At 46.8% G+C, this 27,497-nt stretch overlaps 1 protein-coding gene across 1 annotated transcript in view; it reads left to right on the forward strand.

Moving 5' to 3' along the window:
• Positions 1 to 27,497, forward strand: part of LOC119400584 (eukaryotic translation initiation factor 3 subunit D) — a 118,748-nt gene that overhangs the window by 50,088 nt on the left and 41,163 nt on the right. The window contains exon 3 of the mRNA XM_049417729.1: positions 12,059 to 12,195. Coding sequence (XP_049273686.1) covers positions 12,059 to 12,195 — 137 coding nt within the window. The remainder of the gene's footprint in view (positions 1 to 12,058; positions 12,196 to 27,497) is intronic.

Here is a 27,497-nt window from a genome sequence, read left to right on the forward strand (position 1 = left end):
AAAAAGCGATTTTTGGAAAATCGCACTTTCAGTTTCTGTAGCCCATTTTCTATCTGATTTCAAAATATCTTCTCTGAAAACTACGTAGAAGTGCTATAAAATTTTATTTTGCGCCTGCCGACTTGGCGAAAATTGCGGAAATAGCAAAAAAAAAAAACAGCGTTTTTGAAAATTATAGCTTGGCAACGGTAAGGTGGCTAGAATGGGGAGGTGTGCTGAGCGCCGCGCGTTTCCCTTGCCAGAGAGGGTCCCTCTGCGCACCGATGCCGCCAGGGGCGCTGCTGCAGGGGGCGCAGGTACAGCCGCCGCTGTCGCAGATTGCCCGTTGGATGGCCATTACAAGGAAACGCGGCGTGATTTTTTTTTCTTTTCACCATTTACGTCATGCAGTCATGCATTAGTGAGCTGTTGTGAAAATGCCCTATAAACCGAAGAGAACTGAACGCTGGTGCTTCGTTCCTGGCTGCTACGAAAACTCTGAAACCAAAGAACTGAATTGCGAAGAAATACAATGATAGTGATTAACAAAATGTATGTTCGCCCTATCCCGGTATAGGGCGCCGTTTTCTTGTTGTTTTTTTTTCTCTGGCAACGCAGCTTAAAAAAATGAAACCTCTCATACTATTAGAAAGGAATGATTTGCGCTTGTGCCTTGGACTTCTAATGTTCGTTGCAAACAACGTGTTAGATATGGAAGCGCGATTACCATGGTCTGTAATTAGATCAGAGACACCAACAGTTAAAACGTACATTTTTAAAGATATACAGTTCACATCAGAGACGTTCATTATATGTTTTCATTTAAAAACCTAGTTTATTCTTCGAAGCACATTGGTCGTGAGTGAACACTCCTCAAGATTATATTCGCATTAGCTCTGCTAGAACTACTCAATGTAAAAATATAACATACTGGCTCTTCAAGTAAGCTCAGTTCGATCCTTTGCGCACAATGTCGTGATATTTTTCTCCTAATGCTAAACAAATGCCATTTCTGTATTTAAATTACCAGTACACAATTACCTTGCTCACATGACAATTAGCAATACAACTCATTATGTCAATAAAAAAACCACGACTTATGCTTCGGTAGAGGGTAAGGTTAGGACAACGTCACTAGACTAGGTTGCTAACCTAGTCTAGTAACGTTGGGTTAGGCATCATTTCTCGCTCTTTTCAGTGGTCTTTTTCAATTCGACTTCCCAATCATACACCTAAGGCGCTTAGCCGTGCTCCCTATTGGGTTGCAGAAATTAGCGCTTTTTTTTCTATCTTCCTCTTATCATCGTATATATACACCTATATTAATTCCAGAAATACTGGCTGTTGTTTTAGCAAGCTCCCGTCAAATGAATCAACAGCAGTTATAGTTACAGATTATCTTTCGGTATGTTCAGCACTTCCTATATACGGCAGCGAATTCAACACTCCTGAGCATGTTTCGTTATCTAATACCTGCAAACTTACAAAAAATTTGGTTGCTGAGGGTACTGGGCCACCGCGGATTGTATCTAAATGAAATGGTGGTTTCATGAGCCTCAGTATCTCTATGTGGAGCTCTGATTCCTAATTTACCAGATACGGCTTATGCGACAGCTTTAAGGTATAGAAATGCTTGTTTGCAAAGCGACACTGGCAAATTATCACTGGATTAAGTTAAAAACTTCGTACATGTAAGGTATTGCTGGAATAAACAGCGGTGTGCATCGTGACAATTAGAAGTTTCTTACAGCAGATTACGCGGTCAAATTCCACGAGTGAATTTTTATTTATATAATGCTGGTCTCATGTTGTCCCCGGCCGTTGTGCAAATTTTGCAATCAATTGAAACAACGGACCACTTCCTTTTATTCTGTCGCCGATATTACAATTAGAAAAAAAGGTACCTCGTTGCTCCACTTCAGAAGATATGATTAACAATAAATTACTGTTTTTATATTCAGAGGGATGTCTGTTATGCTGTATTCGGTTATATAAATATGGCGAAAAGATTACCGCGATGGTTTATTTTTCTCTGCCTTTTCTTTGTTCCAAATCCATTTTGTCTAGATCGATCTTTTGTGTTACTTCAGATCTAGATATTTACTACCGCGAGGGTTATCTCTTTCATAAATTCCATCTGACAGTATGACCGCTTGCTCATTTATTATTTTCATTTACTCGATGTTTACTTTTTAATCTAACTTTCTAGTTAACCCTTAGCTTCGTATGTGTTTTTTAAATTATCCACATTGTGTGTAACGAATTTTTTTCTTTTAAGGAAGTAACACCAATCGACATTTGCTGGTTGGTGCGCACCGCATGTCACTCCGATATATTCTTTCTCGCGTGCATTCCTTCACGAAAATCAGTAATAAAGGAGAGGAAGATGAGAAGCGTACATACAAACTTGAGCTTGTTGGTACACATTCATATATAGTAAAAAAAAGCGTGAAAACTACAAGGACGAGACAGCGCTAGTCTTGTTTCATCTGTCTCGTCTTCGTAGTTTTCACACTGTTTTTTACTATGAGAGGAAGATGTTAACAGTATGCCCTTTTTGACTGCACCCGCTGAAAGAGAAAAGGGAAAAGACGATTAACGCAGCAAACTGTTGCAAGCTAATAGCGCGAGACAGGTTTGCCGAACATGAGCGGCGCTACGCGGCACGTCGTCTGCTCGACTCCCCGCGCCTCTGCGTACAGCGCCCCTTGCGGCATCGGCGCGATTTGGGGACTGGTTTTCGCGGCCGCTTTTCACACCTCCCCATTCTAGCCACCCTAGCAACGGCGCAACCAGTCGCCACCATTTTGGACTCGTCGTAAAGATCATTTCTCCGTGTTCAAGTTCTTCGTTTCAGCTAGCATTTCCATTCAGTAACAAGCGTACAAAAACCACATGCTTGAAGTTCAATTCAAGGCCTCCAATTGGTTGCTTCTGCTGTGATGCTCGCTTCGGTATCGTCGTCTGCTGCTTGTGCGTCGCGAGGTCGTAGCTGTCGAAAATTGCGCTACTTAGTGACGCGTTCGCACTCGTTCTGTGTTCACGGGTCGATGATAACTTAGAACGCTTTAGTTTGGCAGCTGCAAGCGGAAACTCAATCATCAGATTACGATAGCGCGCCGCACTCGTCGCGAACATCGCAGACGTGCGACTGTAATAGCGTTGACTCGTTGGACCCGTTGTTAGAGGTTCTTCTTATCAGCACTTCGGAGCTTATGACGAAGACCACCGCGAGACAACTCTCTGTACTCGCAATCGAGCATGACGTACTTTGAAACATCGGGCACGGCGGCCACGCACATCGCAACCGAGCTTTCTACTCGATGTCGTGGCTAGGCCTAACTCCGCTCACGGTGCCGATGTACGAGACAAATCCGAACTTTGCGGGCAAGAACATCGCGCTAGCGGACATGCGAAAACGAAGAAGCCGCAATGTCCTTCGTCGCAAGCCACGAATCGCATCGCCCGCTGGCTCCTCAGAACCACGGATAGGCATTTTGCGCATCGGCAGCGGACCGCCCGGCCAAGCTCGCCGCGCAGCGACCGCTCGGAGAAGCGGTGGCAGCGGATAGCAATTTCGCGCGTCAGCGTCCCAAAACGCAACACCAAGCACGCTGCGCGCCGATTTTTTGTCGCTACAGCTAGGCATAGCTGATCATTGACAGACCGGAGATCGGCGGCCTTCGTTCTTAAATTGGTACGTCGACATCCGCGGCGCGCTGTTCCTGTCCCGAAAGTATGCTAAGCGATGTTTGAAGTCGGAAGTTATTGAATTTAGTATGTCCGTGGTAGAAAAGTCCGCTCTAAAGGAGACCTGACCACCTTGCTGGCCTGACATTTTAGTCAATTATATCCGAATGTCCGTTGTACCAGAATCGGTTGTAAACGAAGCTCAATCAAGGGAAAAAATACGGAGGTCGGCATAACGCCGCAAATTGGTATGTAATATCTGAATGTCTGTTGTAAACAGATCCGTTGTAACGAGGTTATACTAATAGAAGGGAGGGGTGTGGAGCACGTTTTGGGCTAATTAAGCACTGCATTCTGGCGCCATGGTTGCATTGAGAACGAAGTCGCAGGAGGACAAAAACTGCGGCTTTTACACCGCATTTATGCGAAAGAAGTACAGCATTTATGTATTCATCCAGAAAATTAAAGTGTATTGATGTAACAGACATTTGTTTGTTTTCTTGATACTTTCAATAACGCAGACATTTCGTAATTTGGACATTTCTTCTGGTCCTGTGAAGTCTGAATTAATGAGCTTTTACTGTGTACATAAGATAATAGCCATCTCCTTTAAGGTCCCTGGTATCGAGGCTACACGTTCGGTCCGAAATCGAATGCGAATGTGTTCCATGAACTCATTAGACAGAAAATGTAGTTTTCATCGAATCTCATTAGTTTCCTTGTGTGACCGCAAACAAATGACATTGCAAAGGAATGACATTGTCTGTAAATGACATTAGATTTGCTGTGTGATAGGGTATAACTTGACAAAGTAATAATGACAGAAGTAAAGGTTTGTTTCCATGCTAAAATCTCGCAGATCTTGGATGCAGCAAAGCTGCAGCTGTGCCAGCTAGGTCGCACTGAGAAAGCGGCTTCATTTTCTTTTTTTGCTGGTGCCTTCCTTGCCTATGTATAGTGCAATGTAGCCATTGGGATAGGGTCCCTAGAATATTGGCTAGTCTGCCGTCCGCCGAGGAGAGCGAGCACGCTTACCGAATGATGCGGGTGGTGGCGCTTCGAGCAGTCCTCATGCTGGGGAGCGACGCTCCGCCGACCAGCTGCGTGTCGCCGAAGCGCGGGCGCACGTTCAGCATAGTTCAGCTTGACCAATTCTTGCAATATTTTTTCGCTGCAGTGTAATTGTGCCCATGGCAAATACTAACCGGTTCGATTAACACGTTATCACGTGCTTTCGTTCGCAAAGGCTTTTGCTTTGCCGAGGCACATTATCAAAGGAATGCATGGTAGTACTGTGTGTAGGTTGTTTCTCAGGTGGCACGGCACCGACTGACATTGAAAGAACCAGTTTACCTTTTTTTCAAAAAATTTATTGGCATGAGCATAAAAAAAAAAACTAAAACGGGGAAACGAAAGTGGTTATGAAAGCAAATAAATATGAAGAATTGCACAGGTAGGAAAATTATTTACATCTCCTCATTTTCAAATGCTTCAGCTGCTCTGTTTTTTTTTTTTTTTTTTGCTGTTCTCTCATTGTTAATGGGCCTTCACAAAATGCGCAGCCATAGAATAATGTAAAACTTCACTATTTGGCAAGTAATTTGCTGTGCATGCTCTGTTTATGTTAGTGCAGGCAGCTGTACCCACGTAATGAAATCGGCAAAGTCGAGAATGCTTTGCTCGTGTACCACACTATTTAATAAGAACTAACAGACAATAATGCCAGGGAAAGTATACGGGATGTTATTTGTAGTAATTAGGCTATAAATGTGAAGAAAGTAAAGTGGACGAAAAGATAACTTGCCGCCGGCAGGGACTTTACTTTCTTCACATTTATATCCTAATTACTACAAATAACATCCCGTATACTTTTCCCTGGCATTATTGTCTGTTAGCTTTCATTAAATAGTGTGTTTCACAAACAAACAAAAAACGAGCCCTTAAGAGTCATCTTCTTTGCTCGTGTAGCTTACTTCCGCTGAAAAATGTAGTGAAGCTGTTCTCAAGGACGGTTATAATATCCTTAAGAGGGCCCGAAGGGCACATAAAACCTCCATCGTCAAAATTTGATGTGGATTCAGAAGCATCATCCACAGCACCGCGCTTTTCCACAGAGAGCAGCAATGTACACACTCATTACAGGAAGTCTTTCTCAGGATCTTTCTTACTGTGTACCCTGCGACATCCTAAATAAGCATTTCATGGCTTTTTGCCGTTACAGAAGACTCGTGGTCCGACGAACTGATATTGCGCAAAGCGCAACCTTGCAGTGCATTTTCAGCATCACCAAACATTCCTCCATCAATCAAATTATCCAGTACAGCAATCTTTCTTTCCGTTTGTACCTCAGGAAGAGAAGCCAGAGCAGTGATAACTTCTGGGGCACAATTTCCTGATTTATGTGGTTTTGCAATGTTATAAATTGCTAGTGAACTAATTATCACTAAACATTGTGCTGCAGTTGGATGGTCATTCGTTCCCGCAGACTGATGAGGTGAGGTCCACGTAGTCCAGCTAACACGCCGTCGCAGTTGTGGTCGTAGTAACACAACGGACGATCTGCAGCACCACAACACAACACAATGAACCAGCAGGCGAGAGCAATGAGCGGGTGACATTCCGAAAGCGCGCAGCGCCACCTGCGGGGTCATTTAGAAAGCGTCAACCCCTTCCCATACGGTGGCCCATGCGGACGGTAGACTAGCCAGTATTCAAGGGACCATAATTGGGATGCAAATGCACACCCCTTAGGCGTGCAGTTTGGCACTAACCAGTGTGTATGCAAGACAGTATGTACATCGTCACTGAGATTGTAAGGAGGATACGGAGCAATGCTCAGAAAGGCATGATTTCGTGCAAGAAAGTGTATGGGTAAACCTGCTTGTTTATGGGTGTGCCAGGTGTGCAACAGCTGCGCCAATTGTATACAGTTCCTTATTTTTGCACCAAGCTGAGCCAAAATCATGAAATTTGTTGACATTGTGCCACGCTGCACAAAAATACTCGACCAGCCTCAAAATTTTCTCAGTACCACTAATTTCAGCAAGAAATTGAGAATGTGTTAATCATCTGCAGTTTGCGCATGATCATCCAATCCAGACGTGCAGACCATAACCCTGACTGCTAGGCCACTATACCCTAACCTCACCATGGAAGAATAGAAAAAAAGGGCAGTGGTTCTAAAATTTCCTGACCTTCTTCTATCACGTGCAATGCTTTAAAAAAAAAAAAACGCCACTTTTGCCGCAGTACACCTTTGCTGTGTGGAAAAGCATACTATGGTTTAGAAGGGGCTACTAGTACTTGCTGTTACAGGGCACAGCACATTTTGTTTCTTAATTACTCATGCGTACCCACACCACATGATGAGCCTGTGCACACCTCTGTCTCAAATTTCGAGGTTGCTAGGTTGGCAGATTCACAATAGCATATGCAGCACCTGTCAAATGGTTTGACAGGCTCTGCTAATGCTAATGTGGACTTGGACATTGTTTGCACTGCAGGGTGTTTTTAACAGGCTGCTTTTATTGAAATAGCAGTGCTCACGTGCACTCTGCATGAGTTAGCTGATCTTAGTTTGTATATATTTTTCTTTTCTAAAAGTAAGTTTGAGTTGTTGTACTGCTCCAAATTTGGGATTTTGGGCGGAAAAACTGAGCGTTTTATTCCATAGCCTGCTCCTAATTTGGATGTTTGTGCTCCAAAAGCAACATTTTGCTGCTCCAAAAATTGCTCCAAATCCTAATTCGGCTGTTGCACCCCTGGTGTGCACTTTGTATGCATGAGCCAAAATTAAAGAGCAGCCAAAATTAAAGAGCCCCTAAACCATCTTCAATATATACATATTTCTAACATTTCGGGTGAACGCTCGTGAAGTTCAGAATGCCATCATGGTCAACAGTGCCAAACGAGGCAGTGCTACCCCAGCTACGCGCCGAGGCCATGCCACAAAATAAAACAATCCCGTGCTCCTTTCCGGGCCTTTCAGTATCCCCTGAATTGGTTGCGATGTCGCCCGGAAAAACTAGCCGTGGTGGACTAGTGATTATGGTGTTTGACTGCTAACCTGAAAATTGCGGGATCAAATCCCAGTCGCAGTGGCTGCATTTTGATTGAGGCAAAATTCTGCAGGCGTGTGTACTTAGATTTAGGAGCATGTTAACCCTTTAATGCCTGAATTATGAAAGCGTCCAAGAAAAAAATTGTTTTTTTCACTTTTCAAGTTTAAATAGGAACCTTTAATTATATCTGCAGTTTCATTATCCAAAATCAAACTTTAATGCATACTTTTAGGTATGTCGCGAATTCGCGACAACCGGCACTTAAGCCAATATGTAGCTCAATACAGGGATATGTTCAAGGCGACGCAACTGTGGCATAGCCGCATCGATAAAGCGGATCTGTTCAGTGCGACGTAACTTGGCGTCATCGTTGTTGATGAATGCAAGTTTGACTTGGTTGTCTCCCAATGATCACGTGACATCGTGTCGTCCACCGTGTGGGCCCTAGACTCCGCCGCCCAGTACAGCCGACTCCTTGGGTGTCGACAGCATGGCATGAATGTGGCTGCACCGAGAAATTGATCTAGCTCGTGACGAGACAGAGCCAGTTCTTTTTTATGATTTTTCTGCGTCGCAAACAGATACCCCTGCTCAACGATGTGATCCATAAAGGTGTCATGAAAAAATTCCTTCAAATATTCAATATGAGCTCGGACAGTGTCACATTGAGGAAGAGCGGTTTCCCAGTGTGGCATCTTCTTTTGTTCTTGACAGTGTTTTTTTCACCACACTGCATGTTTTAGAGAGGCACGTGCTTGGTCTAGCGCATCTTCGTCTTCATCGTCACTGCTCGATAGATAGACACTCGCGCTTGTGCATCAGGAACGCGATCGACATCGTCGTCTTCGCTGTCACTGAGAAAGGTGTCGTCACTTTTATCTTCAAGTGGCAAGCGCGTGCGAAGCCCTTTTTTTCCGTAAATGGGCCGACGTCCATCATGAACTTGTCATACCGGCAGTCATCACTTACTGACTCAAATGCCGGATGTCGCGAATTCGCGACATACCAAAGAAGCAAGGATCGCGCAAGAAAAAACGTACTTCAAAACAGCGTAACGTGTGGTGTGCAACGTCTTGGATGTGTGCCCATCGAAAACATTTTATAGGAGATGGAACATACATCTCTCAGGCAGAAAACAACGACGAAGTCAGAACTGTTGCACGTGCTCCACGCTTTCCACCAACTGATACACAACACTGGGTTCCAGCTTGGAATACCTTATATGAGATGGCGCTAGATGCCTCATGCTAAGAGCTACATTCACCGCAAATACATGACAGCCGGCGTTTAAGGCAGCACGCGTTTCGTATTTTACTTGGAAAGCGTCTTTCGGTATGTCGCGAATTCGCGACAACCGGCAGTAAAGGGTTAAAGAGTTTTAGGGGGTCGAAATTTCCTGAGCCTTCCACTGCGGCATCTTTCATAATCATATCGTGGTTTCGGGACGTAAAACCTCTAAGTTATTGTGAATATTAGTCACCCTGAAAATGTGGTCATGTCAGCAGCAGCAACGAGAACTTGTTTGTTTGTATGCTCTTCCTGCTTTTCCTCCTCGCACGGCGAGGAGGAATACTCGTCGGCCAGGAGGCGAGGCAAGCCTATGAATGGAGCATAGCGAAGGAAAGAGTGAAACCAGCGAGGACCACATTTTGTTCAAATGTGTTAACTCCGCTATTACAGCACCATTTCGAGAAATTTTCACAGCTACATGTTTGTTGTAGAGTCGTGCACAACTACACAACACAACTAAATTTTGACCCGAGGGTAAATTTAGGGGCCCTTTAAATAGATAGGTTCAACAGTATTGATTAGTTGTGATCATATCATAAGCCGTAAGAAAAGGCCAGGTGAGCCATTGAAAGTGTAAAAAACAATATGGATTGCCACACCACCCTTGAAATTCTTGTCTGCATGCACAGACAGCACTTTATTCCAAAGGCACTGAACGGAGAAAATGATGCATGATGGCCTGAAATATTCTGCAAAGTCCACTTCCATGACATCGCACTGGATGCCTTGAAATTAAAGAAATAGATATTTCGCCTTTATTTTCGCTAGCACTCAACGTCTTACTGTGAAAATTTAGTATTGTAAAAGCATGCTTTGCAGTCTGAACTGCATATATTCTTTTAAAGGGGCTGACAACCAATTTTTCTCAACAGTTTTTCACGGCGCAACAGAAAGCTCACCCTTCGTAGTGTTTGTAGCTGCAGCGGTTCATTTCAAAAGCATGCGATTATTTTATAAGCAGTACTTTTCCATCTGAAAAGCCTATTAAAGTACGAAAGTGTCCTCCAGCAACACTGTGAAGCGATAGCAGTGCTAATATCCCTCCTTGACAACTGTTCATTACGCTCAAGGTTCTGCTTTCACAGGAGTGAGTGAAACTGGGGTTAACCACGTTCGTATTGACATCTTGAACCGTTCTTGAATATAAAAAAGCAGGTCAAATAAGTTTCCCAAATGCTCGTAGTCACATGAGGTCCCTTTACTGCCTTGTGAGCCAGGCGCTAGTGGCCTTCACGATTAGCTCCGGCAACGCATTGCTAGAACTAATCGCGGAGGCCCACTCTTCATGCTTCTCCAACTCGTCAGCAGGTGCCGCTTGGTCCTCAGCTAACTATGTTCATGCTGCTGTTCATGAGCATTGGATGATACGTCAAGTGAAGGTGGCACTGTTCTGCTCAGTACAAAGGCATATCTGCACATTTTTAGTTAGAAAAGATTATAATAAGAAAAGTCAGTTTCACCACAAGGGCGGAGCAATGAATGTGATAGCAACTAATCAAAATGTCACATGAAGAATGGCAAGCAGCTGGAAACTTGCAGTGCGCTGCTCAAGCACAAAGGATGCATGAAAAGAACACACACAGGACAAGCACGAACATAAAACTGTCACAGCTTGACACTTGCAGCGTGCTGCTCAAACGCAAAGAAGGCACAGCCATACAGAGGACAAGCGTGAACTAACAACTGACACAGTCGTTAACTTCTTTGTGTGTTAGCAGTGCGCTGCAAGTGTCGACTATGCGCAACCAACTGCCCCTGCTTTGGCTCTTCTAGCTAGCAGCTCATTCCTTTTGCAAATGCGGCCGCTGCAGCAAGCTAAGGGACCCTCGTGTGTTCTGTAGCTTCAGCGCAAAGCTTCAGTGCAAACTTTGCGGTGAAAGCACAAGATCTACAAACTGCCCTCCTCACGAAATATGCGCGTACTCGAGGGCGACCACACCCTCTAGGGCAAAGTACCAATGGTACAGGTACGAGGCACGTGCGTCAGAACTCCAGTCAAAACGAGTGGGGCAATGACCTCTAAAGTGCGCTCTTCGCGCCATATCACTGGTAATAAAAAGAACATGCTTTGAAGCGTCTCCGAGCTCTGCGAACTGCCAGTGATAAATAGCTCGCCATTAGCATGCTAAACGTTGTATGCTCCGTGGCCGAGTCTAACGCTGCGTGCGTCGCAGCAAGGGGCCGCAGGTTTGCATCCCCAATCACGTGTTTCTGAAAATATTTTTTCCGGATTATTCTTCTTTATGGCTTTTATACAACACACACACACACACACACACACACCACACACACACACACACACACACACACACACACACACACACACACACACACACACACACACACACACACACACACACACACACACACACACACACACACACACACACACACACACACACACACACACACACACCACACACACACACACACACACACACACACACCACACACACACACACACCACACACCACACACACACACACACACACACACACACACACACACACCACACACACACACACACACACACACACACACACACACACACACACACACACACACACACACACACACACACACACACACACACACACACACACACACACACACACACACACACACACACAGACACACACACACACACACACACATGCTTATACATGTACAGGACATGACGGCGACGGCAAAAACCAGCCGAGAGTGTCCCTATAATTACTATCGCAATAAAAGTGTACTGCATTTCAACGCTAATATAGAGACAATTAACAGCGTACAATAAAGGTCATGTGGTCACCATCAAGTGCATCTTTGCTTTTTTGCCGCATGAGGCACCAATAGTAGTTCGAAGTGAAGAAATAAGAATACAAATCTGCATTTCCTCAGAAAAACTGGGTTCATTTTAAACAAAGTGATAGACAATCTTTTCATTAGTGGGGCTTTCTCAATTCATGTTCTGAGTGGTTGCCTGTCCCTTTAAGGTCCACGAAGCTGCTCTTCTCCAATACTTTGCATGCTATTTTGTGCCCTCGTTCCAGACAAATACTCATCGCAGTTTGGCTCTGGCACTCAGTATGCATATTACCATGACGAAGACGAGAGCACCTTCCAGCTGGTGGACACCACGCGCATGCACAAGCCGATGCACCAGCGCGGACGCTTCCGCATGAACCAGGTAGACCTCATTTGTACATTCAGGCACTTTGTACTCATTTTTTCGGCCATTTAGCCTGGATTTCACTGTCCGTAATGAACTGAAGCTAGAACATAATGTTATTGAAATTGTGGACATGTTTAGATCGCTCAGCATTGTTTTCGACTCTTGCATGAGATGGTCTGACCATGTAATGCATATTGAAAACAAGCTTACTAGGTCCGTAAGCTTCCTCTCTAGACTTCGGAATGAATTTTCACCAAAGTTCAAGCTTGCAATTTACCATGTTATATTTCACTTGTACTTTTATACTGTTACCTTGTTCAGGGCACAACATGCAAAACAAATTTAAACACCATACTCATCCTCCAGGAGAGGGCAGGTAGGTTAATCGCTCGTGTTCCTTACACTGCCCATACTGCAAATTTATTTCAGCAGTATGGGATTGTATGTACAGTAAAAGCTTGGTAATTTGTACTCGGTTAATTGGGAATCCCGGATAATTTGTATTATTTGCGCGGTCCCAAATTTTTACATGTAAATTAAACTGGATAATTGGTGCGGCCAGTCTGCCACTTCCCGGTTAAGGGGGGACATGGTACCTGGGGCTATCTTGTTCATTTTCTGACCAGATTCACTTAAAAAGCACAGGTATGTATGTATCAGTGATGTGATAGCTGCGCCAATTGCGCCAAACTGCGCCAAGACGTCAAACCTGCTACATCCTGCTACATCTCCGCTGTTCTGCGCCAAAACTGCGCCAAACTATAAGCACACTAGCGAGTAAAACGTGCGCAGCGCGCCGGCGGCGGCAAAACGCGACACTCCAAAGCTGCCGCGTGGCAAAATTTTCGTGCGGCGAGAGGAATGGGTTCGTGCATCATTTTTCGCGACACGCTGCCTGGCCAGGCCTCGGAAAGTCTCAAGTTCCAGCCATCGCCGAAGGGGGGCGAAAAAATCGACCCCGTCGCAGCTAACAAACAAACCATAGTGGCTCCGTTCAAATCTGCCCTCGGCAACGCCAAAAAATCCGCCAGAGGCGCCGTAATAAAAGCAATATTTAAGAGAAATACAGCTATCATTGCCGCATAAAAGTGCTTTTTCTTGTGTAACTGAAAGTAATGTTTGAATGATGAGTAAATTTGTTGTTCAGTGATTGAAAACATCTCTGCCTTGTCGCTCACCGCTGACGGCCAGCGCGCGGTAGCGAGCAAGCGAACCGTCGCTGTGACCAGTGACGAAGCGCAAAAAGTGCGCCGCTGCGTCTCGGGTGTCTCGGGTGCCGCAGATAACGCGCAGAATATGCGCAGTTATCGTCCGATGGTTGGCAGCTGGTTTGTTGCTCCCCGTTTTCTTGCGAATTCTATCGTTAATGTTGTCTAAAAAGTTTTTTAATTCACCGATGTAATCGTATTGCAATTATGGTGGGCAGTCGGTGTGCTACTGTATGGTGCCGCAGGAGCTGCGATACCAGCGAAGGCGTCAGTTTCCACAGGTTCCTCGACGATAGCAGGTACACGTACTTTCAAGCTCAGCGTTTTTCTTTCTGCTTTGTGACCTCGTTAGCATATCACACTTCACTGTTCTTGCTTTTGAGTTGTATGCTAACACGTGTGGACAAAGCTGCTATTTCACTTGTACTTGCAAGTCTGGTGGGCTCAAATGAACGAGTGAATTATGCGATGGCATGAGCACGACTTGGCCAGACTGTTGATGAAGCCTACTTTCCAGGGGCGATGTCACAATAAAAGAATGACCGGTATAGAAAATCGTTTCTCCCTTCTCTGTATTCCTGCACTTCTTTGAAGCCTTGCATATATCCCATTTATGGGTTGTTTCATCGGTATCACGTGTTAAAATGCTCATGTTTTCTGCCATTCTGTAGGCATCCACTATAATGTGATTTCTTTGCGTGAACCTGCTTGGTATTCTCAGCCCGACCGCAATACGTTGTAATAACAATAAACCCGGGGGTCTTCAGGCGTACTCGTTGAAAGCAAGTACTAAAAACTGTAGCAAAAAAAATGCTGATGCTTTACGCCTGTCCTACAATACAAGTTGGTTATTGTGAGCGCTAGCTGACGGTGGAAACGGGCAACAAACGTCATCTAATTTGTTTTGTCTCTTTGAAGTACCGCGAAGGCTAGTCGTTTACGAGCTCACGATGTCTGAACAAGGGCCTTTTACCGCTTGCTCACTGTCAATAAAGATGATCGTTTCTTCTACTCACTCGTGAATTGTTCTTACTGGTGCCAGTTGCCAATGTATGCCTTTCGGTTCCATGTAACCTTCGTACGCACAGGTACTGCGTTCCGAAGGGCGCTTTGGCATGCTGCTCGGCGCATCGACGCGCTCAAAACAAGCGGGCGAAAGATAACGAGACCTCCGTAGCCTTACACGAGTCCCGGCCTCTTTCGTCCACTTCTGTTTAAAAAGGATAGAATAAAAAACCAGCCAGGGCACCCGCGTATGCGCATACGCACCAGGTACGGAATAAAAAAAGGCAGCCATTTGCTTTTTTCTACCTAAATAAACAATAAATTTTGTTTTCCGCTTCCTGTTTACGCAGCGCCATCTCTTGGGTGCCTTCGGTAGTTCCATGCGCTACCGCTGCTTATCTTTCGTACCGTTGTCAAGGCTACAGTTTCCCTTCTCTAAACTGGTTCTTTATTCTATGGCCTGGCCGGCCTGGCGCTTTCTGGGGTACCTGACCGGACGCAGATTGATGGGTAGGCTCGTTAAGCGCTGGCTTGGCTTGCTCAGGTTTTTGGGGGACGGCATAACCCTCTCCCGACTGCTGTAAATTGGCGTGACCCCCCAAAAATGCACCTCGGAAGGAGCGGCTCGCCGCGAGCTGGTGTGACCGCACCGCCGCAGCAACATAGAAGTAAAATTTCAGTGTGGCACAGCGACGTCCATGCCTGTCTTATTTTTGCCCCCTTTTTTAAGTTCCACTACTAGAACCAGTGTTTTACCCCTGTCACAAGGACAACCTTAACCGTGGTTAGGGATAGCTACACACCAGAAATAACAGCACTTATAAAATAATAACCGCAGTTATCGCAGACAGAGAAGCTGGCAAGATGGCGGACAAGCTTCGCACCAGCCGTGAACTGGCGCAGTTAATTGGCAGCTTCGTGTTGTTTGAGGATTTTCACTGAACGCGACTCCAGTCAGTGAGCAAACCTCGTGGAAAACTAGTTTCGTCGTGGAACGGCTATCAACAAAGACTATTCCGTCCTCGGCGGGTCAGAGCCTCAGGTCGTTCCACCAAGTTCATTGTCGACATCCTGAGCAAGATGGACGAAAATGGTGACACTATACCATCTTGGTGTCGCCAAGGCAGCGATGGCAGTGGATTTTGCATTGTCTGCAGTCAGACTACTAACCGCGAACATAATTGTTTTGCAGCGATAAAGCGACATGCTACAAGCAGAAGGCACATTGAGGCCACGAAGCAGCACCGGAATTCAGCAGGTGTACTGAAAACTCCAAAGACCTGCATATCAGACGTATTTGGACTTCACAAAAATTGCAACCCAGTCCGATCCAGGCTTTTTGCGAACCCACAGTAAACCAATTTAGGAGGCGTTGATGTAAACGTAAGCGGCTGATACGAATTCGTGAAATTCCCCAGCCGAATTCCGCTGTGTCGAATGGGCCGAAATTTGGATGTTCCGAACACTTTTCCGCGTCGCGGCGGGTGATAAGAACTTTGGTACCGAATCAATCGAGCGACGGTCAAGAGCAGAATGCTGTTAGCTTTGGAAGTACGCGCGCGGCCAGCGCGCACACTGTCAGAACTCTGGTTATCGTTTGCCACAACGGCTGTGGGCGAAACCGCGGTCGCTTTTGACACTATCATGTATGGCGACGACGAAACTGACGGGACGCCGAAAGTGCACACGCGTCCAACGCCTGCCCAGTCTAAGCGACGCTGCTTCCCGCAAACGCCGCGCACAAAACTGCGGCAGATGCGATTATAGATAGCAACAAACGACGTAGTTTTGAAAAGTTTTGAAGGCACGTGCGCGGCCAGCGCAGGCGGATTGAAAACGGAACTACCGTTTGCCGCAACCGCCGCGCACGAAACCACGGTCGCTATCAATGCGATCATCGATAGCGACTACGAGCTCCGAAGCTACGCGGCTAACGTAGCGGTAGATTAGAGGCTATATAGTCGTAAAAAAAAGTCACGAAGCAGTGGCGTAACTGGGGGAGGGGTCACACCCCCTCCCCCTCTGAAAAAATTTATTTTGCTATGGCATACACAGCCCAAAATGACACTTGACCACATCTGCCTGCGCGGCCCCCACTTCAAATCAAGGAGGTGCCAACCCCTCCCCCCCCCCCCCAAAAAAAAAAAAAATTTCGGCCAGGACCCCAATAAAGTTTACCATACCATATATGCCCCAGGCACGAAGCCTTTCGGCGTTCGTGTCGATCTTCGCTTGTCACTATCAGGAGCGTAGCCAGAAATGTTTTTCGGGGGGGGGGGGGGGGGGAGGGGGTGTTCAACCACACTTTATGTATGTTCGTGGCGTGCGTTTGTATGTGTGCGTGTATATATACGCAAGCAAAACCGAAAAAATTCGAGGGGGGTTTGAGCACCCCCAAACCCCCCTTACTATGCCCCTGGTCACTATGGTGGAGTGGACTTCACTTAGTTTTCATTTGGCCTCATGTGAAGCTTTGACGTATTTCGCGACAGCCAGCTGCGCCGTCCCTTATTGGTCCGTTCACGTGTGTCCCAGAAAGGCGTATGCGAGTTCTTTTGATGGAAATAAATGTTTTGTGCGTATATCGTGGTTTGAAAACAGATTTTGCTAGTTTTTTGGTGATACGAATATTGTCGCTCCCCCTTCAGATTCTATACCGAGATTCTACTGTAGTTGGGAAACCCTACCTGCGTTGTTTGTTTGACCACACTAAGCCATTATAAGACTGCAACGCCAATTTTTATGCTTACGGGGCCGTTAGGTGATCCAGTGGTGTTATGCAAACACCCATTATTGGACAGAACTTTTTTATTTCAAAAGAGTTCCTTCTTATTTGACTGTTTTCCTTCACACGGTTCATTTTCCACTTGGCAGTGAGCTTTTAGCTGGGAGCAGGGAAAACAGCTCCAAAAGCTGTTTTCCCTGCTCCCAAACGCGTTTTTGGCTGCTCCAAAAGCCCTTTTACCTGCTCCAAAACGCACTTTTTGCTGCTCCAAAAAACTGCTCCAAAACAGCTTCAGTCAATCACATCACTGATGTATTTTTTTGTGCTGATTTTAAACATGCAGTAATCTTTTCTTTGACACAAATAATTATTGAGATAATTAAATTTAAATTACTATTATTTGGTGAGACAATGGATAATAATAAACTGGGCAGAAAGTTATGTTTAATGCATGAGTGGAAAGCAGAATGAATAAGAATCGAACTGCTGCAAGCAGTTTTCAAATCCAACAACAATTAGCAATTTAGCATTTGCAGTACAGCTACTAACAATCAAGAACACAGGCAGTTTAAAAAATTATAGAAGAAGAAAAGAAGGAATCTGCTAGCAGCATTTCAAGCTTTATGCATTTAGCTTCAAACAGCAAAAAACGTACAGCTGTAGCTATTCTAGAGCTTGAGCAATTGTCGCACCAAACAAGCAGGGTGAGTAAAAGCTTGTTTTGAGAAAGTGCAAGAAAATAGATAAAGCTAATTTTAAACCACATGTAATAGAAGATACTGAAATATTTGTGTTAGATGATTAGTCTCCACCAGGAACATAACCTGCATGCCTACTGCTGCAGCACACATCATTCAGAAGCAGCATGTCTATAAAGCAGCCCAATTTTTGCGCTTTTTCTCAATCGAAATATAGCTTGTTTTGGTGATATAAACTGCTGTTGGGGCTGAAATATCAATCCAAGATGTAAGAAACTTGGTCAGCACTTGCAGCAATGCTTGTATGTTACGAAAATAGTAGTCAGAAAATTGATTTTTTCCATGATCTTTCATCTCTAAGACCAGTGTCCCCCCTTAATTGGCACACTTGGCTGCGACTTCCGAGATATGCAAAGGGTGTTGCGAATTTCAGAGGCTGTAACTAAAATATACGCTTTTTTTTTTATAAACAGATCTCGAAGGCCATGCTTTTTTTTTACCGGAAATACGTCGTAGACGCCATGTTTGAGCATTTGCCAGACTGCAATGCGTGCGGTTGCGATCATGATCATCTTCTCAACAGCGATGTTAGCCACTCTAGCGAAGTGAATGTTTTGCGGAGTCTGTGTCATTTCGATGTCGGCTGGCGAGCATTGTGCGATTCGGTGCGACTGCTCCGTTTGTCTCCTCTCTCCACTTGAGTGTCTTCCCTGTGAATTGGTTGATTGAGGTGTCCTTGGAAGGAAGATGCCGAAGTACAAGAGCTTGTCCCTATAGAAAAGGTGTGCTTAATTGAAGAGGCCAGCAAGTCGACTGCGTCGAAAACGGCTCTCGCCGAAAAGCACCACGTGCCTCTGTCAACGCTGTGCAGCATCATCAAGAATAAGCAGAAAATTCTCGATGCTTACAGCAAGATGCACTCGTCAAAGCGTACACGATATGCCCGCCTATGTACGCCGACGAAGCAGCTCTGATTGACTGGCTGCAGAAGCATGCAGCACACCCTGCTGTCAATGGGACCATATTCCGTGAGAAGGCCAACCAGCTGGCGCTGCAACTTGGGCAGCACACTTTGGCTCCACTACTGGCCAAGTATGAAGCAGCAGATGTTTCCAACCTTGATGAAGCTGCTCTATTCTACAAAATGTTGCCTACGAAGGCATTGGCTTTGAAGGAGGCAGACATTAAGGGGCGGAAACAGAACAAAGATAGAATCATTGTTTTGTTTGGTGCAAGCATGTGCGGTGAGCGCAAGCTGCCACTGCTTGTTATTGGGAAGACAGAAAGCCTCGTTGTTTCAAAAATGCACGACTGCCACCCAAGGATGACCTGATCTATAAAAACAACCAGAGAGCTTGGATGACGGCCGCACTCTTTGAAGAATACGTGCGGCACCTTGACCGCAACTTTGCGGCCGCAGGGCGCAGCGTTTTGTTCGTCGTCGATAATTGCCCAGCTCACGGTGACATGATTCGGAACCTGCAGGCAATCAGACTGGTCTTTCTACCCCCGAACACGACGTCGCTATCGCAGCCGATGGATCAGGGCGTCATACACCACACCAGGAAAATATATCGCTACAATCTGTTGAAGCGAATGCTCCTTTGCTATGACAACGGAAAGGAGTATAACATTGACCTCCTCGGTGGTATTTGCCTCATTGTTCACGCATGGAGGCAGGTGGAGGCCACCATTATTCGACAGTGTTTTGAGCACGCCGGGTTTGTGAAAGAAGAGGCAACCTCCGCTGAGTGTGCTGTCACTGCTGTCACTTCGCCGTTTGATGAAGAAGGGGAGACCCTCTGCGCTCGATATGAGGCTTTGCACGCAGAGGACGAGGAGTGCACTCCAATCGGATTCTCCGAGTACGCAAATGTCGAGTGCACAGTGCAGACGTGTTACGCCGACATCTACAGCGAGATAGCTGCGAGATCAACCGATTCGGCCTCTAATGTTGACAGTGATGACGAGTCCTCCCGAGCACCCCCTTTGGCAGATGTCATCGATGCCTTGAGTGTTGTGCGCAGCTTCGTCAAGTGCAACGGCAGCGGGGCTGAGATGCTGCGCCTCATTGACAGGCTGGAAAACACGACTTTCAGTGCTGGGAACTACCGAACGCGTCAGTCACGCATGGAGGAATTTTTCTTCAAGGAGGCGGACTTGCCACAATAAAGGTGTAAAGGTGTGACTTCCGTGTATCACGTTTTCTGGCTGATTTAATTGATTTCTCGTTGTTTAGGATAATTGGGAATCCCGCTTAATTGGGATATTTTTCTCAGTCCCGAGGCCTTCGAATTAACGAGGTTTTACTGTATTATGTTTGAATATCGCTTGCTCTGCTGCCTCAGATTCTCACCACAATGCTCATCCGATTTCCTGAAGACACTTGCTGAACTTACTCATGAAAAATGCTTCTGCATCAGAAGCAGATAAATGCTGTGAAACCTCTATTATGTGTGCCCTGGTTTTGCAACGACTCGCATTTTACGACAAATCGGTTTTGTCCTGGCAGAACATCAATAGAAATAATGTATTAAAAATCTTGGTTATATGATGCAATTTTATGCTGAACCTGCATTGTACGACAACTTTCTGATGCCGTTCGACTAAAAAAATCTCCTTTTTTTTACTCAAATCTAATGACCACAAAATATTTGTGTGTGCAATATAAAAAAAACTCACGTGCCCCTAGGTTGACGATTACAAAAAGAATCGACGGGTACAGTATGCCTTCCTAGAATGGAAAATTTATTCTCCTGGCAGTTCATGTGCTTCTGCGATCTAGTTTTCCTTGCTTTAAGATTACTTCTGGATATGCCTCGATCGCACGTGTATCCAGGTCTGTCACCTTGACAAGCTCTATCCACACGGAGTAGCATCAGCTAGTTGGAACGCTCGTCTTTGTGTGTCGTAAATGAGGTCGCACAATCAACGAACTCATTTGAAGGGCACTTTTTACACTCGCAATTGGGCTTCTGCTCCTTTCCCCCAACAAGACACAAATGGGTAGAAAGTCGACCAAGGTTGTAATGGTGAGGGTAGGCTCAGCAGGCACAATGATGTAGCCCTAAATATATGCATACTGCACTTAATAAAGTCCATTCTACCACTCCCCAAATGTGCAATACCATTATGCTCTGCAGTACTTGAAAACCTTCAACTCGTGTCATGAACTTCCGCTACGGCAACTCTGTCGAACTGGAAATGATAGCACAAAGATAGTTCACATGTTGAAGCAATGCTAGCACAAACGCAACTCTCAACGGCCATACGGGTGCAGCAGCGTCATATGCGGTTCCATGTCATGGGCCCGTTTCTAGCCGGCCGCATACTTGGGTGTCAAAGGCACAGCAGCCATCTCCAGCAGTGGCATAGCCGGAAATTTTGTTCGGGGGGGGGGGGGAGGGGGGGCTTCGTTTACGATGTGACTGCAGCTCAAGATGCCTTAAGCCGAAATGTGCTCTGAACTCATCCCTTATTATGTACTGCCACTGCCAACACCACTTCGTGCATGTGATGATGGCCGACAACTGATTATTTGTCCATCACAATGTAGCAACCGAGTTTTATGGCAGCATGTGTACTGCCGCTGAAGCTCTTCATCTTCAACAGCTTCCACCATGTTTGAGTTTCCTGACGTTGCACACACATTGTCTGAAGTCAAAACGAAGCTCTTAGCACCACATCCGCTGTGGACAAAATCGTGCTCACTAACACGATCATAGCGTCCATACGGTTCTGAAGGCACGCGTGCGGCCTACACCTTGAGTCGAAACAAAACTGCAGAGCACTGCACCTGCTGCTGAATAAACTTGGCTCGCTAATGCACAACCATGGATGGCGACTACGCAGTTCTAAAGGCATGCGACAATGACAAAACTACTGCTTGTCGCAGCTTTGACCCCAGTCACGATGTCTCGGGGTCGTGACGTCGAAGAAGGAAGCAGCCGGCGTGTCGAAGATGAAACTCTTTTATTTGGCCGAACTTGTGGCCAGGAAAAGGAAAGTCAAACTACAGCAATACACACTGTACACTGATAGTGGCGAACAGAGCGTCGGCTGTCGAAAAACTGCTCATGGCTGGGACGCGCCGTCTTTATACATCACGCATCAAACTTTCCAGTTTTATCACTGGTGGTCATGCAAGCTCCGGAATAATCTAGACTATTTGCCTCCTGCGCACAATCTTAACACGATCTACTACAATCGCGAAGCTTCTCGAACACCGTGGCACGGACAGCGTCGAGCGTTGATAACCGTCCTTGCTGGTCAAACCCGAATACATCAAAATAAAACAAGAAGTGGGCGTGGCATTGCCCCCCCCTCTGAAAAAGCATCGTCCCGATGCTTGTGAAAGAACATAGAAGAGAGAAAAAAAACAAGTGCATACACAAATAAATTACAATAACAAAGGAAAAAGGAGAGTCCCCAGGTTCGCTAACGCGCAAAGAACGGCTTAAAGGGGCCCTCCAACACTATTCAACCCCCCATTTTTTACTTGCGGGTTGCTTAGACTGATGGCTGGGGATAACTTTAGCATAGGTCTAAGCACCAATATCAAATGATTTAGTATTTTAATCACGCGTTGAAGTCGCTACATCGCTGCTGACCGCATCAGCGCGTAGTGGCGCTTGCCAGAACTATTGCGGGCGGAAATGACGACGATGAGCGCCAGCCTATGATTGGATAAATGTAACGTTAGAAGTGATCGGGGCGTAGCATCAAAGTTGAGATTACTATTGTGTTTCGTTTTTCTTTTCAGTGCTTTTTCAATGAACTCCAAATAGCCGCCGTCGCAACAAAAGATATCACTACAACCACAAAGTACGACAGAGGCGCTGGCTGCCATTTCACCTCTGGTTTCTTTTTGCCTGCGCCGGTCGGATGTCCATATGAAACGCTTGTCCCTCTTCCTTCTTTTTACGTCTGTACGTTTGCGAGCTGCCTCTTTCCGCATGTGCGGTAGGCTCATGATTGTTGTTGAAACGGTGCAAGTAATCCTCTTCGTTGAATTGTTGTCGCTGCACAGTCGGGCTGCTCACCGAACAACCCGCATAGGGGCGACCGTGTTTAACCCCCCATGCCGCTCCACAAATTCCCTTCTCAGAATGAGAGGAGGGAATGACATGGCGTGTCGTTGTAAGGAACAGCAGACAAAGCCTTGCCAGCCACGCTTCGAAGCAGTAGCGCCCGCTCAAGTTCTGACAAGTCAGGTGTCAGGAGCCACATTTGTTACTATGGCAACGACGTCAACAATACGTCGGAAAGGAGAAGCAACAATGGTGTGAGAGCTTCCCCTACGTAAGAGCTTTCAGCCCATTTTGTTGGAGCGCCATCCGACGTCACAGCAGAGATTGAAATGTGGTCACGTGACCCCGCGAAAATCGAGTTGAGGGTAGGCATTCTTTTTCTTGTATTTTGAATTTTCTAAATTGAATAACTTCGTACTGCGTGCTGCTATCGCTGCCGTTCTTGCTGCACTAGTTCGTCCGTACTTCAGTCTACGCAATCCACGAGTAAAGAATGGGGCGTTGAAGGGTGTTAGAGGGCCCCTTTAAGGCGCACGACCTGGACGACTTCAAGTCGTGCGCGCCGTCGCTGGGAGTTCGTAATGCCGTCCGGGATGACCTTGTAGTCAAGAGCACCGAGATGTCGAAGAACCCTTGTAGGCCCGAAGTATTGCCGAAGGAGTTTTTCGCTAAGCCCACGTCGGCGTATTGGCGTCCAGACCCAAACATGGTCGCCGGGCTGGTATTCCACGAAGCGTCGTCAAAGATTGTAATGGCGGCTGTCGGTCATCTGTTGATTCTTGATGCGTAGGCGGGCGAGTTGTCAGGCTTCTTCGGCCCTCTGAAGGTAAATGGTGACGTCGATGTTTTCTTCGTCGGGGATGTTGGGTAACATGGCGTCAAGTGTCGTTGCCGGGTTCCTTCGTAGACCAACGTGTATGACGTCATCTGCGTCGTTTCTTGCGCGGCCGTGTTGTACGCAAAGGTGGCATATGGAAGGATGGCATCCCAGGTCTTGTGTACTTGGCCAGCATGTCGGTGATGGTCTTATTTAGGCGCTCGGTGAGGCCATTGGTCTGTGGGTGGTAGGCAGTGGTCCGATGGTGGCTTGTCTTGCTGTATCTCAGAATCGCGTGAGTTAGGTCTGCAGTAAAGGCGTGGTACCTCTGTCCGTGATGAGGACCTCTGGGGCGCCATGATGTAGGATGATGTTCTCAACGAAGAACTTGGCTACCTCGGCGGCACTGCCTTTGGGCAGGGCCCTTGTTTTGGTTTACCGGGTGAAGTAGTAGGTAGCTACGACGATCCATTTGTTTCTTGAAGTCAACGTCGGGAACGGCCCCATAAGTCCATCTCGATTTGCTGGAATGGGCGGCGAGGTGGCTTGATCGGCTGAAGAAGTCCGGCTGGCCTTTTCGGTGGTGTCTTCCGTCGCTGACAGTTTCGGCAAGTCTTTGACGTCGGCAGTGAGACGAGGCCAGTAGTATCTTGTATTCTCGTGAGCGTGCGGGAAACACCAAGGTGTCCAGCCGTCGGGTCGTCGTGTAAAGCTTCCAGAACCTCTGGACGTAATGCTGAAGGTACTAGAGGAGGTAGTTGGCCCGAAGTGGCGAGAAGTTTTTCTTTAGGAGCATGCCATTCCTCAAAAAACGACTCCAGTCCTCGCTTGAATACCTTTGGAACAACAGTGGCCTTGCCCTCGAGTTATTCCACAAGACCCTTGAGTTCCAGGTCGGCTTGCTGCTGTTCGGTGAAGTCATCAGCACTTAAGGTGCCAAGAAGTACAGTAAAAGCTCGTTAATTTGACCCCCGTTAATTCGGAATTTCGGTTAATTTGGACGCGGCGTCTGGTCCCGTCCAAAATGTGCATTGTTCTGTGGCTGAGAGCCCTCATTAATTCGGACAGATTTGACCGCGCTTCGGCTAATTCGAACTCCCGACCGAGGTCGGGTCGAGACAAGGAAGCAGCAGCGGATACCGCCACGGCCGTGGTTCGGATATAATTCGGATTCGCAGCTGAAATCGACGGCGCATCTGAACAACTTCGAGATCGGATCATGGCCTCAGAGATCTAAAACGAGCTTTGCATCTCGGAGGCAAATACACAATGAAAGGCAGTGCATCGCTACTGTCATCAGCTACAGGCAACCGACAAATTTGGCTTTTCTTTTTTCTTATGCGTCCAACACATTTTCGTTGTGACGGCACATTACTCTATGGCGACGGTCCGTCCGTGTTATCAACACGATCAGCCAGCCACGAGTGGTGGATGATAAGAATAGCATAGAATGATAGAATATGGCATGAGGCATCGTTCCGCGATAGCACCCCTGGTGTTCCGCAACGTGCGCGGTGAAGTGTTGTGCAGGCCTGGCGTTCCGGACTTTCCGCACGCCTTTCTATGTACAAGCCGTGCAACATTTTCAACACTGACAAGACAGTGCTGTTCTTTAAGGCTCTGCCTGACAAGACGATTGGGTTTAAGGGGGACCCGTGCGTCGGCGGGAAACAGAGTAAGGAGCGGGTGACGGTTCTTCTGGCTACGAACATGACTGGCACAGAGTGGCTGCCGCTGCTGGTGATAGGAAAGGCTGCGAAGCCAAGATGTTTTAAGAACATTAAGCAGCTGCCTGTCGACTACCGCTTTAATAGAAAGGCTTGGATGACAGCCGAAATATTTCAAGCCTGGCTGCGTCAGCTAGACCGCCGCTTTGCGGCACAGTGTGCGCGGACAGCCACCTTCAGGAACTTGGCAAAATTGCGATTTCCTTGCACGTTGCCTCCGCGAAGCAAACTGCGATCACAGACTTCTTTAAGAAATAAAAGTCTGGTGGTGGCAGAAACATTTTTCTAGTGTTTTGATCGTACTCGCGATAATTCGAACCCTCGGTTAATTCGGACATTCTCTCTGGTCCCGTGAAGTCCGAATTAACGGGGTTTTACTGTAGTCACCATCCTGGTCGTCGTGTGGCGCTGGGTCAACAGGGGCACGGGACAGGCAGTTGGCGTCTGAGTGTTTTCGTCCGGACTTGTAAACGATGGTAATGTCAAATTCCTGAAGTCACAGACTCCACCGTGCGAGGCGACCTGAAGGGTCCTTCAAGTTAGCTAGCCAACACAAGGCGTGGTGGTCGCTCACAACTTTGAAAGGCCTGATGTAAAGATAGGGGCGGAACTTTGATGTAGCCCAGATGATGGCAAGGCACTCCTCTTCTGTTGTGAAATAGTTGGCTTCCGCCTTACATAGCGACCGGCTAGCATAACTGATGACCATTTCTAGTCCGTCAGTCCTCTGCACTAGGACGGCTCCGAGCCCTACGCTGCTTGCGTCAGTGTGCATTTCTGTGTCGGCGTATTCGTCGAAGTGCGCAAGTATCGGCGGGGTCTGCAGGCGTCGTTTCAGTTCTTGAAATGCTTCGACTTCTGCCGTTCCCCACTTGAATTCAACGTCGGTTTTTGTGAGGTACGTTAACGGCTCGGCGATCCTTGAAAATCCTTTGACGAAACGCCTGTAATAGGCACACAAGCCCAGAAATCGGCGTACGGCCTTCTTGTCGGTGGGTGGCGGAAAGGCAGCGATGGCAGTTGTTTTCCGTGGGTCCGGCTGAACTCCAAACTTGTTAATCACGTCGCCTAAGAACAAGAGCTCCTCGTACGCACAGCGACACTTTTCTGGCTTCAGGGTGCGTCCGGAGCTCTTGATTGCTTGAAGTACTGCTTTAAGGCGCCGGAGGTGTTCGTCGAAGTTTGAGGCAAACACGACGACGTAGTCCAAGTACACGAGGCAAGTCTGCCACTTCAAGCCTGCCAGTACTGTATCCATAACACGTTGGAAAGTCGCTGGCGCCGAGCAAAGACCGAAGGGCATGACCTTGAACTCGAAGAGGCCGTCTGGTGTTATAAAGGCAGTCTTCTCTCGGTCTCTCTCATCGACTTCGATTTGCCAGTAGCCGGTCTTGAGGTCCATCGACGAAAAGTACTTTGCGCTATGGAGTCGATCCAGGGTGTTGTCTATATGTGGGGGAGGATACATGTCCTTCTTTGATTTTGTTCAGGCGACGATACTCGTCGCAGAAACGTAGGGTTCCACCCATCTTTTTCACTAAAACTACGGGTGATGCCCACGGACTCTTGGACGGCTGGATGATGTCGTTGCGCAGCATTCCGTTGACTTTTTTTCTTTACGGCCTCGCGCTCTCGCGTTGAAACTGTACGGCATCTGATGGAGTGGTCTGGCACTTTCTTCTGTAATGATGCGATGTTTTGCGACTGGGGTATGCCGAATTCTTCATGACGACGAAAAGCAGTCCTTGTGTTTCAAGAGCAGGGTGTTGAGCCGTTCTTGCTTATCGGAAGGCTGGGATTGACGTCGAAAGCTAGTTGAGGAACTTGGTTTGTCGGTGTAGGCTCGGAAGAATCGGCGATGGTGAAAGCATTGGTGGCTTCCACAATTTCTTCGATGTAGGCGACCGTTGTGCCTTTGCTCACGTGCTTATACTCGCTGCTGAAATTCATGGGCATCACTGTTGCTTTCCCTCCCCGCAACTCGGCTACTCCTCTGGCGACATAAATCTCGCGGTTAATCAACTGGTGCTGGTCGCCTTCGACGACGCTTTCCAGGTCTACTGATTTCTGAGTGCCGACGGAAATGATGATGCTGGAGCGAGGGGGA

The sequence above is a fragment of the Rhipicephalus sanguineus genome, chromosome 7, assembly GCF_013339695.2.
Source record: "Rhipicephalus sanguineus isolate Rsan-2018 chromosome 7, BIME_Rsan_1.4, whole genome shotgun sequence".
In the NCBI taxonomy this organism is placed as follows: Eukaryota; Metazoa; Arthropoda; class Arachnida; order Ixodida; family Ixodidae; genus Rhipicephalus; species Rhipicephalus sanguineus.